The sequence below is a fragment of the Podarcis tiliguerta genome, assembly GCF_965153285.1.
Source record: "Podarcis tiliguerta genome assembly, chromosome: 2".
NCBI classification, from domain to species: Eukaryota; Metazoa; Chordata; class Lepidosauria; order Squamata; family Lacertidae; genus Podarcis; species Podarcis tiliguerta.
Window position 1 is genome coordinate 17,360,058 of NC_139535.1, and position 16,523 is coordinate 17,376,580.

The window sequence follows — 16,523 nt, forward strand, 5'->3', positions numbered from 1 at the left end:
GTGTCTCTTCTCCTATTAAATTAATATCTGAGATGTTGGCGGTCCAATGACAGGTCTCCAGAGCCATGTCTGCTTAGGCCATCACTGTCTATAAAGAAGGTTGAATGAGCTGGGAGTGAAATGCCGTCCGAGGGATCCTGGTCCCTACTGGAAGCCATCATTGCACCCCACCATTCCTCATTAATTGCCACCATGTGGCACAGTGGGCCTTGTTAGTGTCTCTCTGTTGGGGATGGCAACACCGGAGAGCCCTGTTTCTTCTTAATGCCGCTTGCTATTTATGAGAACGGAGACTGTAAACAAGCATTCAGTTCTTTAGCAAGCGGGAGTCTCTTGATGAGCCCCAAAGGGAGAGCCAAGAAGTAACAAAGTCAGAGAGTGTTGCAGCAAAGTTTCAGGGAATCCATAGGGGAGCCGGCACTTCTACAAGTACCCAGAAAAACTCCAGCACCTTCAAGGACTGCATGGAGCGATGGAGAAAATGTCCCCTGATAATGCAGCTCTTAAGTAGGGGCGGGGAGAACCTCGGGTTCAGGTCTGAATAATAGATACCGATTGTATTTGCTCGATTGATTTCCATTCTAGATATGGGACAAATCCGCAGGCGTCCGAAGTTTCCTGTTTCTCTTTTCGTTGGACATCCCCAGCTGCAACCACCTAGGATGGCCAGATGCGAAATAGAGAACTGCGCTCTTGCACCTTTAATAATCTTCAGCGCAACTGCTAAAGGTGCAGGAACCCCTTGTCCTCTTTTGCACCTGGATACCTTAGACTGAGGGGGACATGGGTGGCGCTGTGGGTTAAACCACAGAGCCTAGGACTTGCTGATCAGAAGGTTGGCAGTTCGAATCCCCGTGATGGGGTGAGCTCCCGTTGCTTGGTCCCTGCTCCTGCCAATCTAGCAGTTTGAAAGCAAGTCAAAGCGCAAGTAGATACTGTAAATAGGTACCCCTCTGGCGGGAAGGTAAACGGCATTTCCGTGCACTGCTCTGGTTCGCCAGAAGCGGCTTAGTCATGCTGGCCACATGACCCGGAAGCTGTACGCCGGCTCCCTCGGCCAATAAAGCGAGATGAGTGCCGCAACCCCAGAGTCGGTCACGACTGGACCTAATGGTCAGGGGTCCCTTTACCTTTACCTTAGACTGAGGGCATGTAGAGGATGGGCAGGAAAGACCAATATTGAACTGTTCCCATAACCCATGGCCCTCTAGATATTAGAAACCAAGATACTTCCTTTTATGGGTGACACTGATAGGGTTTTTTTTGTTTTTGTAGCTGTTCCAGACATTGTTTTGAAGATGCCCGGAGCATTCTTGTTTGTTTTTCCTGAATGGCCCCAGATTATCATTTTCCTCCAGGGCTGAGTACACCCTTTGAGCACACAGAGAGGGAGAGAAAGACGCAATAGTCCTCTTCAAGGGGAGCTTCATTCTTCAAACAGGAACAAAAGCCATCTGAGAGAGGTAGAGGCAGCTGCAACAGAAGGTAAAACTGGCTCCCTTATCTATCCCAGGAAAAGTAGAGACAGACCTTTAGTCATTGCTGCACTATTTTAGGTGGTGGGGGGGGGGGACTCAAAAGTCTAAGTAGGAGAAAGACGAGATCATGCAGATCCGGTTTTTGATAATAAAGAGTAAACGCCAACTTGCTCAGGGTGGTTTACTGCTGACATTGTTGGAAGGAAGGAACACAGGAAGAGACATGTAGATATCCAAAGGGTAGAGAGAAAACCATCTCATTGTCCTATTCTGGTCTGCACTGATAATGTTATGTTTAAATGTCCCCTAGGGACAAAAGTGAAATGTGGCCACAGAAATCATTTCAATGTACAGTGGTACCTCGGGTTAAGAACTTAATTCATTCTGGAGGTCTGTTCTTAACCTGAAACTGTTCTTAACCTGAGGTACCACTTTAGCTAATGGGGCCTCCCGCTGCCGCCGCACGATTTCTGTTCTCATCCTGAAGCAAAGTTCTTAACCCGAGGTACTATTTCTGTAAGCCGAGGTACCACTGTATCTGTCACAGGGCATAAATGTGTCGATTAGTAAACCCTCCCAGCTCAAAATGGAGAAACCACTTTCTTCTTCTTCTTCTTCTGCTGCTGCTGCTTCTGCATCTGCTTCTTCAGCGATCACTAGTAGCCGAGTAAGATTGTCTTCCATAAACATGGTTTTAACAATGACTCCAAAAGTGACTGTGGAGGCCAATTCTGGACCCACACGTCCTTCCACAGTGGGGACATTGGTTTCCGGGCAGGAGTTGATCACGGTGTGGATTTGCCAAGCATGCCTTCCTCTTAGCACGTTTCTCACTTTCATCCTGAGTTCGAGTGTCTTCAAAGCCCATGACACCTTTGGTAAAGGCTCTTCTCCAATTGGAGCGCTCACAGGCCAGTGTTTCCCCAGTTGCCAGTGTATATACTACATTTTTTTAGATATGCCTTCAGACAGTCTTTAAACCTCTTTTATTGACCTAAACAGAAGGGGAACCCCAAAACAGTCCAATGGAAACTGAGCATGCTCAGTGTGCATGGAATGCTGGTTGGCTGACAGAGGAGGGCAAAGAGGAAAATCGGGGAGGGGTGAGTGAAATCGATTGCCTGGATCCTCCAATTGCAAAGCACTCCACACTGCAACATTTTGTTGCAAGCCCCCCCCCATATGTCTCTAACTCTTGTTCCGCCTCTCACCTGCAGGTCCCTCTCTTCCACCAGCAAAAATGCTCATCAGAATCAACACCGCCCAGTTTCTCATTGTCTCGGCGCTGCTGCTGCTCCTCTTGTTCTCATCCTGGAGAAGGCTCGGGCCCCAGGAAGGAGTCTCAGCTCCCACCCAGACCCATGTGCTGATCCTTTCCAGCTGGCGTTCCGGCTCGACCTTCGCAGGGCAGCTCTTCAGCCAGAACCCCTCGGTCTTCTACATGATGGAGCCAGCCAAGCACGTGTGGCATCGCCTGCCCTGGGCCAGCCCCGAACTCCTCCAGGGGCCCCTGAGGGACTTGCTGCGCTCCGTCTTCCTCTGCGACATGGGGGCCCTCCTTGCCTACATCGAGGATCCCAGCATGGTCTACCAGCTCTTCATGTGGCCCATGAGCAGGGCACTCTGCTCCCCTCCGGCCTGCGAGGCCTTCCGACGCTCTGACATCATCGGGGTGAAGGAGTGCAAGTCCCGGTGTGGCCAAATGCCCTTTGAGAAGATTTCTGAGGCCTGTGCCACCTACAGCCACGTGGTGGTGAAAGCCGTCCGCTTCTTCCAGATGGAAGCGCTTTACCCGCTCCTGACAGATCCCTCCCTCCGCCTCCGGGTGATCCACTTGGTCAGGGACCCTCGTGCCGTGTACGCATCCCGCCAGGCCGTGTCTCTTCACCTTGATGACCTGGTCATCGGCAACGCCATCAACGGCACTCCCAGCACCCTCGGAGTCATGCATAGGGTCTGCCGCGCCCAGGCCGAAATGTACCTCACGGCCTTGCACCGCATGCCTCCGGCCTTGAGGGGGCGATACCTCCTGACACGGTATGAAGACCTGGTGAGGGACCCTCTGGAGCACCTGGCCAAGTGGTACCGGTTCACAGGCCTGACTTCCTCCCATAGGCTCGAGTCCTGGGTCTACAACATAACTCACTGGCCCACCGCCAACAGTGACCAGAAGCCTGGCATCTCCAGCGTGGACCCCTTGGAGATACAGAAAAATGCCAAGGTGGCTTCCCAAGCTTGGAGGAAGCACCTCAGCTTCCAGAAGGTCCAAGACGTTCAAAGCATCTGCAAGGAAGCCATGGAAGTCTTTGGCTACAAGCCAGCTGCGTCAGAGGAGGAGCAGAGAGATTTGACGAAAGACCTTGTCCTTCCCAGGGGAAAAAATTAAGTCCCATGCAGATGGGCTATAAAGCAAGGGAGAAGAGGAAGGGTGAAATGGAACCCCATAGCCACAGCCTCACCTTACACTGGGGGATATCTCTGGAGATATTTGCCCAAAGAATGCCCACTATATTCTACAATGGTAATGTGCTGCAATCTGTCCTCCAATTTCCTCCGAAGTTTTATTCCTCTGTGAAAGAGGTTCTCATTCATTCTCACGGCACATGGAAATTCCATTCACATTTTGGTGGGTGCAGGATTTTCAGAGTACCTTGTTGTTGGGAGGTGGGTGGCTGAGGGTGCTGTGTGTGTTTTCCCCTTCTGTTTCTCCAGCACTTGCAGCCACCCTGGCTGCCTGCACTTCCTAATCTTAAAAAGCCCCTCCATTTTCAGACACAAGTTCTCATCTCATTAATTGATGGAGAATGGTTGAAAATACAGATTTTTTTCCTTCAACACCACACTAATTCTGCCATCGCAAAAGCAAGCCAAGATCTCTGTGACAATCTAAAGACCAGCCTAACATATTTATTGTGGCAGGAGCTTCTGTAGGATTATTATTATTATTATTATTATTATTATTATTTCTACCCGGGCCATCTGGCAGGGTTTCCCCAACCACTCTGGGTGGCTTTCAACAGAACAATAAAAACAGAATAAAACTTCAAACATTAAAAGTTTCCCTGAACAGAGCTGCCTTCAGATGTCTTCTAAAAGTCGGATAGTTTTTTATTTCCTTGACATCTGATGGGAGGTTGTTTCACAGGGTGGGTGCCACTACCGAGAAGGCCCTCTGCCTGGTTCCCTGTAACCTCACTTTTTGCAGTGAGGGAACTGCCAGAAGGCCCTCAGAGCTGGACCTCAGTGTCTGGGCTGAATGATGGGGGTGGAGACGCTCCTTCAGGTATACTGGGCCGAGGCTGTTTAGGGCTTTAAAGGTCAGCACCAACACTTTGAATTGTGCTCAGAAACATACTGGGAGCCAATGCAGGTCTCTCAGGACCGGTGTTATGTGGTCTTGGCGGCCACTCCCAGACACCAGTCTAGCTGCCGCATTCTGGATTAGTTGCAGTTTCCGGGTCACCTTCAAAGGTAGCCCCACATAGAGCGTGTTGCAGTAGTCCAAGCGGGAGACAAAACACCTCCTTCATTGGATGCAAACCTATGGAGCATATGGAAAGGAGTGGCTTCTGGGGAAACTGCTCCTTCCTTCCTTTCTGTAGGTACTTTCCTTGTCCGCCAGAAGAACCCTTAAACCCATGCTGCTTTGGGAAGCCTGCCAGGGAAAGCTTACTCACGGGTAGTTTAGCTGCTCTCTCTTGACACTGAACGGGTTCCAAAACTGAAGCAGGCACTCCGAAACAGCAGAGACTCCCTTATATGTACACACAACTGAAGAACCACATTTGAGTGCTTTCCAGAAGAACATCCCCTGCAGCCTCCATGTTCAGGTTTCTGCCACGTTGTCGTAGGCTACTTTAATCTGGAGAAATCAAGCGGCTGAATCTTTTCCTGGCATGAGAACAAGGGGTGAGAGGGTGGGGGAAGCATGTCCTGTTCAATTCCTGTGCCTCAGGATCCTGTTAAAGCAGGAATGGGGAACCTTAGATTTGGCCCCCTCTGGTTCTCCATCTGGCCCTTGGAACTCTCCCCAGGGCACGCCCTCCTGAGCCACACCCTTCTCCCGCTTCCTTTAAAGCCCTATACGGCCTAGGACCCTCGTACCTACGAGACCGCCTCTCCTGGTACGCCCCACGGAGGACCTTACGGTCTATAAATAATAACGCCTTGGAGATCCCGGGCCTCAGAGAGATTAGGCTGGCCTCAACCAGGGCCAGGGCCTTTTTGGCCTTGGCCCCGGCCTGGTGGAATGCTCTGCCACAAGAGATCAGGGCCCTGTGGGATTTGACATCTTTCCACAGGGCCTGCAAGATGGAGTTGTTCCGCCAGGCCTTTGGTCAGGGCTCAGCCTGACTCCCCTTTTCTTTTTGTATAAGAACTAATATGAAAGAGGCCTCTCAGCATTCTCACAGGCCCATATAAGATCAGCGTAAACAGTTGGGCCAATGAGCACTTACTGTTCCCAACCCTAACCCTGCGGAAAGCCATCTAATTAGATTTTAATTAGATTTTGACCTTTTTTAGGAGGTAATTTAATCATTGTTTGATTTTATACTAATGTTATATATTTGATGTTAGCTGCCCTGAGCCCAACTTCAGCCGCGGAGGGCAGGATGCAGGATATAAATAAAAGTTGTTTGTTTGTTTGTTTTTGTTGTTGTTGTTGTTGTTGTTGTTATTTGCTCCTTGAACCCTGCTCCTGCTTGCCTGATGGAACACAGAGAGGGGTGTTTGACTGTGAAGGAAGTCGCCCACTGTACAAAGGACAAAAATAACATCCATCGCACCCCCCACTTTTGCATTTGGCCCTGCCCAGAAACTGGCATGTGGTCCCCCCAGAAGGTTCCTCCAAAGGGATTGCAGATATTTATAGAATTACAGAGTCAGAAGAGACCCCTGGGGTCATCTAGTCCAGCCCCCTCCAACGTTGCTGGCCTCCATCTGCCATCCACCCCAGCCAGCATGACCAATGGTCAGAGATGATGGGAGTTGCCCAGCAACATCTGAAAGACTACAGGGCCCTCTCAGCCCTCTGCTATAAAGGTCCAGGGAGGTCCCTCCCTTCCTTCATACCACAATCATCCAACCACGAGCCTCTGCTTTAAAAGAACATGAAGACTTGCCCTGTTGGGTCCAACCAAGACCCATCTGGCCAGCCGGAAGGTTCTGGGCATCCCCAAAGAGTGATGCTCTTTGTTCCTAGCATGCAGGTTAGAGCTGGGGCCGGCCAGATGTTGTTACACTACAACTCCTGTCACCCATGACTATGCTGGCTGGGGCTGATGAGAGTCGGAGCCCAAAAACATCTCAAAGGCCACAGATTGACCATCCCTAATGAAGAAGCTGAGTCGTCGCTGGACTTGGAGGTGCCATTTGCGTGGCGAGTTCCCGTCCCCCCCAGTGGAAATAAAGACACATGACACAATTATTAAGGTTAATGGGCTAAATAAGGCCACAACTTTATTGATTACAGGTGATGAGCAGTATTGGCTTAGGCATTGGTCCTAACCGACTATATCCGGCTTCAGCCCGTCCGCTTGAAGTCCGGGAAGGGTTAACCACCAGTAGGGGGAGTCCTGCTGATGCACATCAACTAGGAGCTCCCCTGGGGTCACCACCTGGGGGCGTGCCTTAGGCCCTCACCTCCATAGGCTTTGGGCTGGGCCACACCCCCCAGAATCCTTTATCGGACTACCCTTCAATATGCGGGGCAGGTGATGGCGCTTCCTCCCCTCTTCCATCTACAAAACAATACCCTTACCAATGCCTAACCGCCAATACCAAAAAAGTTGTGACGATTTGCTACGAGGTAGGCGAAAAACCAAATGGCAGGTGCCAATTTGCCAAGTGGAAAAATTCCTACCAGGCCCCTCAACAGTGACCAACCAAGATCCATAGCAAGGTCAAGGAACGAAAACCTTAAAGGGCGGAGGGTGGGAAACAGGAACAGCTGATAGGTGGGGAAAGAGGGAGATCCCCAGCCAGGCAGGCCACACCCCCCAGAGCCAATTGGCTGGCCAGGGGGTGACGTGGCCGGGGATCCCTCCAATCACGTGGGGTCTGGGCTCCTCTCAAACTACTTGACAAACTACAGTTCCCATAATTCTTTGGGAGAAGCCAGGCCCTTCAAACGTGCTTTAAATGAATGGTGGTGGTGTGACCATTACACATAAGAAATGCCATCTTTTTGTGCCAGTTGGCTGCCTAGGATTTTGAAGGAGGGAAGGAAGGAAGGAAGGCAGGAAGGAAGGAAGGAAGGCATTCTCTCTCCTGCACCCCTCCTCTGCCCAACAACCACAAATAGATTTAGAAACGCATCTCTCCCCATCAACCCCTCCTTTGTTGTCTTTTCTCTAAACTAAAAAGCCCCACAGACAAAAGCTGTTCCCGCCCATTGATCCAAAGGAAGTTTGTCAAACGGCTTTAAAAACAATATCCCCAGAACTGCAAAATGCACACAGTACATAGTTAACGAAGAATAATAGCTGAGACTAAGCTTTTGGTTTCATGGGCCACTGCAAACTCTGGTATCGCTCTACGGGTTCACTGGGAAGAAGCCAGTCTGACTTTTCCATGCAAAAGCGTCTGCTAGCAATCATCCGTCCAATTAAAAACACCTGTCTTGTTAGAGGCTCTCTCCCATATCCGAGTAGAGAAACCTGTGCCAATTTTTGTTTTCCTTTTTGAGAGAGGGCAAACACACTGTGGCTGCATCCCTTGTGGGGCTCTGTGCAACCACACAAAATGTCCCTCTGGTAAAGAAACAGCCTAACTTTCCACAACGGCTAACTAGATGCCTCTAAGAAGGCAACAACTCCCTTCCCCATCCCCTGCTGCTGCCACTAACCTGCCCGCCCGCCCAGCTAGACATATGCCCGTTTGTTGGCTGATGTCCATTGAAACTGGTAGGGTGGTGGGCAGGGAGCCCAACAGTAGGTGGCGCCAGAGCCAATGACTACTAAAGGGACCCCTGACCATTAGGTCCAGTCGTGGCCGACTCTGGGGTTGCGGTGCTCATCTCGCTTTATTGGCCAAGGGAGCCGGCATACAGCTTCCAGGTCATGTGGCCAGCATGACTAAGCCGCTTCTGGTGAACCAGAGCAGTGCACGGAAACACCGTTTACCTTCCCGCTGGAGCGGTACCTATTTACCTACTTGCACTTTGACGTGTTTTCGAACTGCTAGGTGGGCAGGAGCAGGGACCGAGCAACGGGAGCTCACCCCGTCCCGGGGATTTGAACTGCCAACCTTCTGATCGGCAAGTCCTAGGCTCTGAGATTTAACCCACAGCGCCACCCACGTGTCCCTGCTAATAGGGACTACTAGATGGCAACTTTAAGTTCACCATTGCAAAGAAGGACTATTGCTACAAACAGGGATGCAGTTGGCACTGCAGTCTAAATCACTGAGCCTCTTGGGCATGCCTATCAGAAGGTCGGAGGTTTGAATCCCCATTGCTCCCGTTGCTCGGTCCCAGCTCCTGCCTGCCTAGCAGTTCAAAAGGACACCAATGCAAGTAGATAAATAGGTATTGCTGTGGCGGGAAGGTAAATGGTGTTTTCCATGAGCTCTGGTTTCCGTCATGTCGTTCCATTGCACCAGAAGTGATTTAGTCCTGCTGGCCACATGACCCGGAAAGCTGTCTGTGGACAAACACTGGCTCCTTCGGCCTGAAAGCGAGATGAGCGCCGCAACCCCATAGTTGCCTTTGGCTGGACTTAACTGTCCAGGGGTCCTTTGCCTTTTTTAAAATTCATTTTACAAAACAGAATATTGTACGTTCAGCTGCAAATTTCCCTGCATCAGGCTCCTTCTCAACACATTACAGCAGGTATCTACAAACTCGGCCCTCCAGCTGTTTTGGGACTACCATTCCCATCATCCCTGACCACTGGTCCTGTTAGCTAGGGATGATGGGAGTTGTAGTCCCAAAACAGCCAGAGGGCCAAGTTTGGGGGTGCCTGCATTGCAGGCATACCTCATTTTAATGAGCAGCCTCCATAGCTCAGCTGGTAGAGCATGAGACTCTTTGAATCTCAGGGTTGCAGGTTTAAGCCCCAAGTGGGACGGAAGATTCCTCCATTGCAAGGGGTTGGACCTCATGGTCCCTTCCAGCTCTATGTTGGAAGCGCTTTATTGCGCTTCGCAGATATGGCTTTTAGAAAACACACACAAAATGAAGGGCTGGAGGAGTCAGCATCCATCAACATCAAGCCAAGACCCTCCATCAGCAAAAAGATCCTGACTTGCTGAAGGCTCAGATGACGGTTACCATTTTTTAGCAATAAAGTACAGTGGTGCCTCGCAAGACGAAAAGAATCCGTTCCGCGAGTCTTTTCGTCTTGCGGTTTTTTCGTCTTGCGAAGCAAGCCCATTAGCGGATTAGCGCTATTAGCGCTATTGACAATTTAAGGGCTAAAAACGGCTTTTTAAGGCTTAAGGGATTAGCGGTTTTGCTGCTAAAATGCTTTTAGCAGCTTAGCGCTTCAGAAAAAGGGGTTTTGGAGCGAAAAAAAATTCGAAATTTTTCGTCAATTTTTGTCTTGCGAAGCAACCCCATAGGGAAATTCGTCTTGCGAAGCGCCTCTGCAAACGGAAAACCCTTTCGCCTTGCGGGTTTTCCGTCTTGCGAGGCATTCGTCTTGCGGGGCACCACTGTATTTTTTAAATTAAAGTATATGCATTGGTTTTTTTAAAAAAACATAATGCTATTGCACACGTAACAGAAGACAGTATAGTGTAAACACAACTTTTATATGCACTGGTGGGGGGAACTATGCGACTTGCTTTATTGCAAGATTCGCTTTATTGCGGGGGTCAGGGATGGAACCCCGCAATATCTCGGAGGCAGGCCTGCATTTACAAATATGACCAATGGACAGCAGGAACAATCCCTGTGCAGCAAACATCCTATGGGCATAGCCAAAGGGGGACTGAGGCAGCCTGCCCCCCCCAGTCAATTAAATCAATAAAAATACTTATCTAACTGGGGTTCTGCTCCCCTCAGCATAAAGTCTGCCCCCTAACATAAATCCTGGCTACATCCATGAAACATGCCAAGCCCTAATTTGGTTTCGCCCTGCTTCTCTTCTTATTCCTGAGCTGTCCCGCTTTTCTAGTTATGGCCACATCTCACTTTCGTCCCTGGGGGACATTTAAAAATTAGTTAATGGGGGAGGGGCGGTTCTGAGGAACAAAGTGAGAACCAAAACAAGGCCATCCTTTGAAATTCACAGTTACCTGAATTCTGTGGCGCACTTTTCCAACCAACCAATGCTCACTAAAATGCAGATTATATGGGGAAAGCGTGCATAAAAAATGAATATTTTTGTAAAAATTTAAAAAAGCATACAAAATGTGTTATATTAGGGGGAACTGTTTGCAAAAAATAAATAAATCGCAAATTTGCGGCAAAGATGTGGAGAACTGAATTTAAGATTCGAAAAATGAGAAACTGGGAGGACCGAAATACTGTAGATCCTTCTATCTCTAGCAGCCCTGTTTTGAGTGTTTGTGCTGGAATAAGCTTGAAATAACTTGATATTCCTTGCCACCTGCTCTGTATTGCTGCATTTCTTATTTTAATATTGTACATGCTTTCCAGTGATTTTATCAAATATCATAAGCCACCTTGGGGAAATGTTGCATTTTGAAAAGGAAGCTAACAATAAATACATAAGCATGTTGATGTGAGATTTCTGTTAATCTGATGCCATGCAGTGTTAAGAGTTGTATCTTTTGATTGTACTTGTCAGAGACTGACAGTGCAATCCTATGCATGTAACTGTGTTCTAGGGTCCCAGGTCTACATGATGGTGGTGACTCTAGGGCTTGTGGGAGTGGTTTGATGCAGGGAAACCAAAGAAGGATGTCAAAAGCACCAGAATGGCCAGTTCTAGCACTTTATTAAAGAAGGTGTCAATGTGCAACACACCGTACAGAGCCTTGCTACCTTTGCAGACGCAGGTCAAACACCGCAGACAATCTGGGCAGCTTCCAACATATATAAAAACAAGATAAAACTTTTTTTATTTTATTTTTAACTTCCCTATACAGGGCTGCCTTCAGATGACTCCAGGTTGGATAACTCCATACCCTCCAACGTTTCTCCGATGAAAACAGGGACATCCTACCATACCCTCCAATATTTCTCCGATGAAAATAGGGACGTCCTAAGAAAAAAGGATGGGACGCGGGTGGCGCTGTGGGTTAAATCATAGAGCGTAGGACTTGCCGATCAGAAGGTCGGCAGTTCAAATCCCCGCGACGGGGTGAGCTCCTGTTGCTCGGTCCCTGCTCCTGGCAACCTAGCAGTTTGAAAGCACGTCAAAGTGCAAGTAGATAAATAGGTACCGCTCCGGCAGGAAGGTAAAAGGCATTTCCGTGGGCTGCTCTGGCGGGAAGGTAAATGGCGTTTCCGTGGGCTGCTCTGGTTCGCCAGAAGCGGCTTAGTCATGCTGGCCACATGACCCGGAAGCTGTACACTGGCTCCCTCAGCCAATAAAGCAAGATGAGCACCGCAACCCCAGAGTCAAGTCACGACTGGACCTAATGGCCAGGGGTCCCTTTACCTTTAAGGAAAAGTGGGACATTCTGGGATTAAATCAGAAACTTGGGATGGCTTCTATAAATCCAGGACTGTCCCTGCCTGGAAAATAAATAAAAATATAATTTTGTTATTTATTTTGCACGCGTCAGACCAACACGGCTACCTACCTGAACCTGGAAAATAGGGATACTTGGAGGGTCTGCAGTTTGAGAGAAATTGTGGTCCTCTCTGAGACATGATGTCTCTCTCGAATTCCTTATGGATAGGCAGGGAGGAGAGAGAAGGGACACAGATGCCAGGGACAGTGGGAGCCAGTGCCATCGGTACAATATGGAGGCTCTTGATGCGTGCCAGTAAATGTTTAGTATGCATGGGCATATACACCATGCGGCCACAACTGGATATACAAACACAGAGTTCTTCTAGGGACAATTGACGTTGTATGTAAGAAAGCTCTAGTTTTCAAATGATTATTCTGAACCGCCAGGGGGCGCAAGAGGCACACGGACGGAGACGCGACTCGAGCGAAAAACCAGCCTCGAAACCAAGTAGGAAGCTGGAAGGGAGGGGTTCCCAAAATGTGGGCGTGTCTGGTGCGGGCTGCTGGGCGGCGGATTGGAGGAAAGGAAAAGGAGAGGGGCGAGAGTCCTACCTACGTCGTTTTACGTCCTTTCAAGCGCGCGCGCGCATGAATATACATATTTCTGAGGCGAGAGCGACGTCACCCGCCGCGCTTCCCCGGCCCTCCTTACGGAAGAGGTGACGCTTTTGACGCGACGGGTCAAGGGCGAGCGGGGCGTGGCCGGCGCCGGATCGAACGGCCTTGCGAGTCGTGTGTTGGTTCGGAGCGCGGAGGGAGGGAGGAGGGCGTGGCCTCCGGCGAGGACGGGCTCGCCTTAAGAAACCGCCCTCCAGTCTCCGCCCACGCATGAGGGAAGGGAGGCGTGGCCTCAATCCGAAAGCGGGTGGGGTGAGGGGGGCGGGACGGCTGGTTGCCATGGGTTCGCTTCCGGCGCTGCCTGGCGGAAGTGGCTGGAATTCTGCTGCTGGCTGCCGTTTGCTGCCGTTGCCCTCGGTCAGTGCGCGGGGAGGCGGGGGGCGCCCCTCTCGCCGGAGGAGTTGGGGGGCAGCGCAGGGCCCCCCCAGAGTGAGGCGGGCGGGGGAGAGAGGGACCGGGAGGGGTATGGAGGGGAAGGGACGGAGGGGAGGGGGAACCGAAGGACACGAGGGAGGGAGCAGGGCAGCCCTTCTCCGGCCCGCGCCCTATTTCTCCGCGTATTTAGTAGCGCCGGGGCTTAGGGAGCGAGCCTGAGGGAAGCGAAGGGGCTGCTCGCAGTCGGCCGGGAGGTCGGCGCAGAGAAGGAGCCGCGAAAGGCCCTGTCACTTGACTTTTTAAAGGGGAGACCTCTTCCCTATAGGACCTCCCTTCCCCTGGTCAGTAAGGGCGCATATAAGCAGCACTGTCCTCACAATATAGGCTGCCTGGTACAGGGGTACCTCGGGTTAAGTACTTAATTCGTTCTGGAGGTCTGTTTTTAACTTGAAACCATTCTTAACATGAGGTACCACTTTAGCTAATGGGGCCTCCTGCTGCTGCCGTGCCACTGGAGCATGATTTCTGTTCTCATCCTGAAGCAAAGTTCTTAACCTGAAGCACTATTTCTGGGTTAGCGGAGTCTGTAACCTGAAGCGTATGTAACCCGAGGTACCATTGTACTGGGTAGCCCAGTATCGTTTTCTCTCACAGGTAGTAGCTGCCCCAAATCTTAAAAGCTGCACTGGTGTTTGTGCATATATATATATATGTATATATACATACATGCACACACAGTGGTGCCTCGGGTTACATACACTTCAGGTTACAGACTCCGCTAACCCAGAAATAGTACCTTGGGTTGAGAACTTTGCTTCAGGATGAGAACAGAAATCGCGTAGCAGCAGTGGTGCTTCAGGTTAAGAACAGTTTCAGGTTAAGAATGGACCTCCGGAACGAATTAAGTACTTAACCCGAGGTACCACTGTATACACACACACACACACAAGATATATATATGTCTGTGTGTGTTTATTTTGAGCTGGGATCCGTTGTGATAAAGGGTGGGCTAGAAATGTACCTCATAAAGAAAATTATTATGGCCCTGTTTATAATATTATATTATTAATAAGAGTTTATTTATAAGCCACCCATCTAACTGGGCTCCCCCAGCCACTCTGGGCAGCTTCCAACAAATCAAAACACTAATTAACTATGTGACCCCTGCAATCTATGCGAGGGAAGGTGTGTGACAAGCGGTCCCATCTGTCCTTCAGCGTCGGGCAAGAGGTTACATTTTAGAGAAATGATTAGATGACTGCCCTCCCGGGTGGTGTTTGCTTGAAGCAACAGAGTTATCATGGGAAAAGTTCTGGTCTCAGTCTGTGTTTATTATGTTTTTAGAAGTGTTGGAAGCCACCCAGAGTGGCTGGGGCAACCCAGTCAGATGGACAGGGTACAAATAAATAATTGTTATTATTAGTGGTAGTGATCAAGGCTTATTTAGGAATGTGTTGCTTGAAAGGCAGAAGGTTTTTAATCCAGTTTTATATGCTACACAGGGGCATGGTGACTGAGGCCAGAACAATTGGCGACGCAGTGTTGTGCCTCCAGCCAGGGAATCCTACTGGCATTATTTAAATCCAGCAAGAACTTGTCTTTTTTGAGATTGTGTCTAAAAAAAATCTACAGTACTAAAAGATGTGGAATCAGGCTTAAGGACAACTGAGAAGAACAGCTAGACACTGAGGATAATGAGAGTGCTTTGCTCCATGGGTTTTCTGTAGCGGAGTTTATGATCAATTGTGAAGACTGAACCTCCCCTCTGTGAAATGGAAGATTCCACACGAGCCTTAAAAAAGACTTGAAGGGGATTATCCTGGCACCAGAAGACCATGCTGCCATTTGTTTTAGTGGTGGCTAAGGCTGCAGGAACATTTCACCCCTACCTTTAAGCACAGTGGGGTCTGTGTAAGAAATTGAAGAAAGAAGACTTTTTCTGGCTTATCTCACTCTACTGTTTCTTCAAGGTGGAGTCTTTGAAGGGGGAGGGGGGTGCCAAGAGACCCCCCTCCCCCAGGAGAGAAGAACATTAGGCTGGCCACCCTATATCTATGGCAATATGACACCTTCCAGGTGAGTAGTTAGGTGCAATTCACTCAAAGCTTACACTTGTTTTGCGCTGTAACCATATTCTGTTTGGATGTCATGCACTATGTGTTCAGTTATGAAAGTGCAAGTATGAAGTGAATGAATCCTACCCCTTGTTTTTTACCTTTAATCTGTTGAAATCTGGGCTTGATAGGTTATGTGAGTAGGTAGGATTTCATGTACCTCTTGTCCCTAATGTCTGTAGTGACCCATTTCTTTCCTAATAAAGTAGGTAAGTTAAGTAGACTTGCTTGCATCTGTTTGGCTTTCACAATTTATACTTGGTGTAGAACTGCCAATTAGCTAGGCACACATAACCCTTCGCAGTAATTGAATCTTGTTGCAACAGGAAGGATGTGAGGGCCTTTTGAATACACCCTGTAGTAGATCAGGGTGCTTTCCTGTATCGGTTAACTGCAGTCATTCAGAGACAGGGACCAGTTGTGCATGTAGTGCCTGAGACCTGTGAAAGGACAAAAATAATCATTGCAGGAACAGATGTCCAGAAATGTGGTATGTATTTCTGAAGCAATCTTTTCGCTGGAGAACACATATGCTAAAATATGCTGGGCACATTGATCATACGTTTCTTTGTTTCTCTTTATCATATGGTTGTGTTGGGTGTAATTTGAATTTATTTGATCTAGAGGCTTCATTTAGTTTGGATATGAGATATTTCTAGATTGACTTAATGGAGTGATTGTACTTATTTCTTTAGCCAGATCTATATTTCAGTTTCAATATATCCTATCATTATTTTTGTAATCACAGTATTATAATGGTAGTAATAATCACAGCATATGGATAGAATGCTTGTCAGAATGCTTCAGATTACAAGGCCTTTGTAAGTTAATATTTCAGTCTTATTGAGCATTGTTGTTCAGGGGTAGGAACCCCTGACAGGGGGCTGGCTACGCACCCTCTTTATCCCTGTCAATCTTGGCTGGTAAAGTCTTGTGGGAAGTAATGACTGGATGGTCCATTGTGGTTAATGCCTTGCTATTGGAGGTAGTTATGCCCACTGCCTTGAAAGAGGTGGTAGTGTGGCCCCTTTTGAAGAGGTCTTCATGGGTTCAGAGGTTTTAGAAAATTGCTACCCAGTCTCTAATAATTCCTTCTGGGAAAGGTGATTGAGGGGGTGGTGACCAGCTAGCTACAGGTATACCTGGAGGAAGTAGCGTGAGATACCGGTCCCAATCAAGGTGTTAGTAAGAGTATACAGAGCCTTAAACAAAGCTTGGGACTGAGGTACAGTATCTAAATATGTTTTTATTATAAAATTTTGCTACTTGGGTGTTTGATACTCTGGAAT

The 16,523-nt window shown here is 48.9% G+C and overlaps 2 protein-coding genes across 7 annotated transcripts in view; both read left to right on the forward strand.

The window, feature by feature from the left end:
- Positions 1-2,599: 2,599 nt before the first annotated feature.
- Positions 2,600-4,237, forward strand: LOC310670709 (carbohydrate sulfotransferase 6-like). The gene has a single exon (XM_083426403.1). The coding sequence runs from the start codon at positions 2,719-2,721 to the stop codon at positions 3,862-3,864; it is 1,146 nt and encodes a 381-aa protein (XP_083282529.1). The 5' UTR covers positions 2,600-2,718; the 3' UTR covers positions 3,865-4,237.
- Positions 4,238-12,837: 8,600 nt separating this feature from the next.
- MGAT1 (alpha-1,3-mannosyl-glycoprotein 2-beta-N-acetylglucosaminyltransferase) overlaps positions 12,838-16,523 on the forward strand; it is a 44,931-nt gene continuing 41,245 nt past the window's right edge. The window contains exons 1-3 of one of the 6 annotated variants that reach the window (XM_083426240.1): positions 13,047-13,102; positions 14,623-14,706; positions 15,091-15,196. The gene's annotated coding sequence lies outside the window, so the exon portion shown is untranslated. Of the gene's footprint in view, positions 13,103-13,245; positions 13,490-14,605; positions 15,197-15,601; positions 15,725-16,523 lie in introns of those variants that run through there. The other 5 variants (XM_083426239.1, XM_083426236.1, XM_083426238.1 and 2 more) reach the window with 5 other exon arrangements.

Coding starts and splice junctions, on each gene's coding strand:
- LOC310670709 (XM_083426403.1), top strand. CDS start 2,719: ATGCTCATCAGAATCAACACCGCCCAGTTTCTCATTGTCTCGGCGCTG.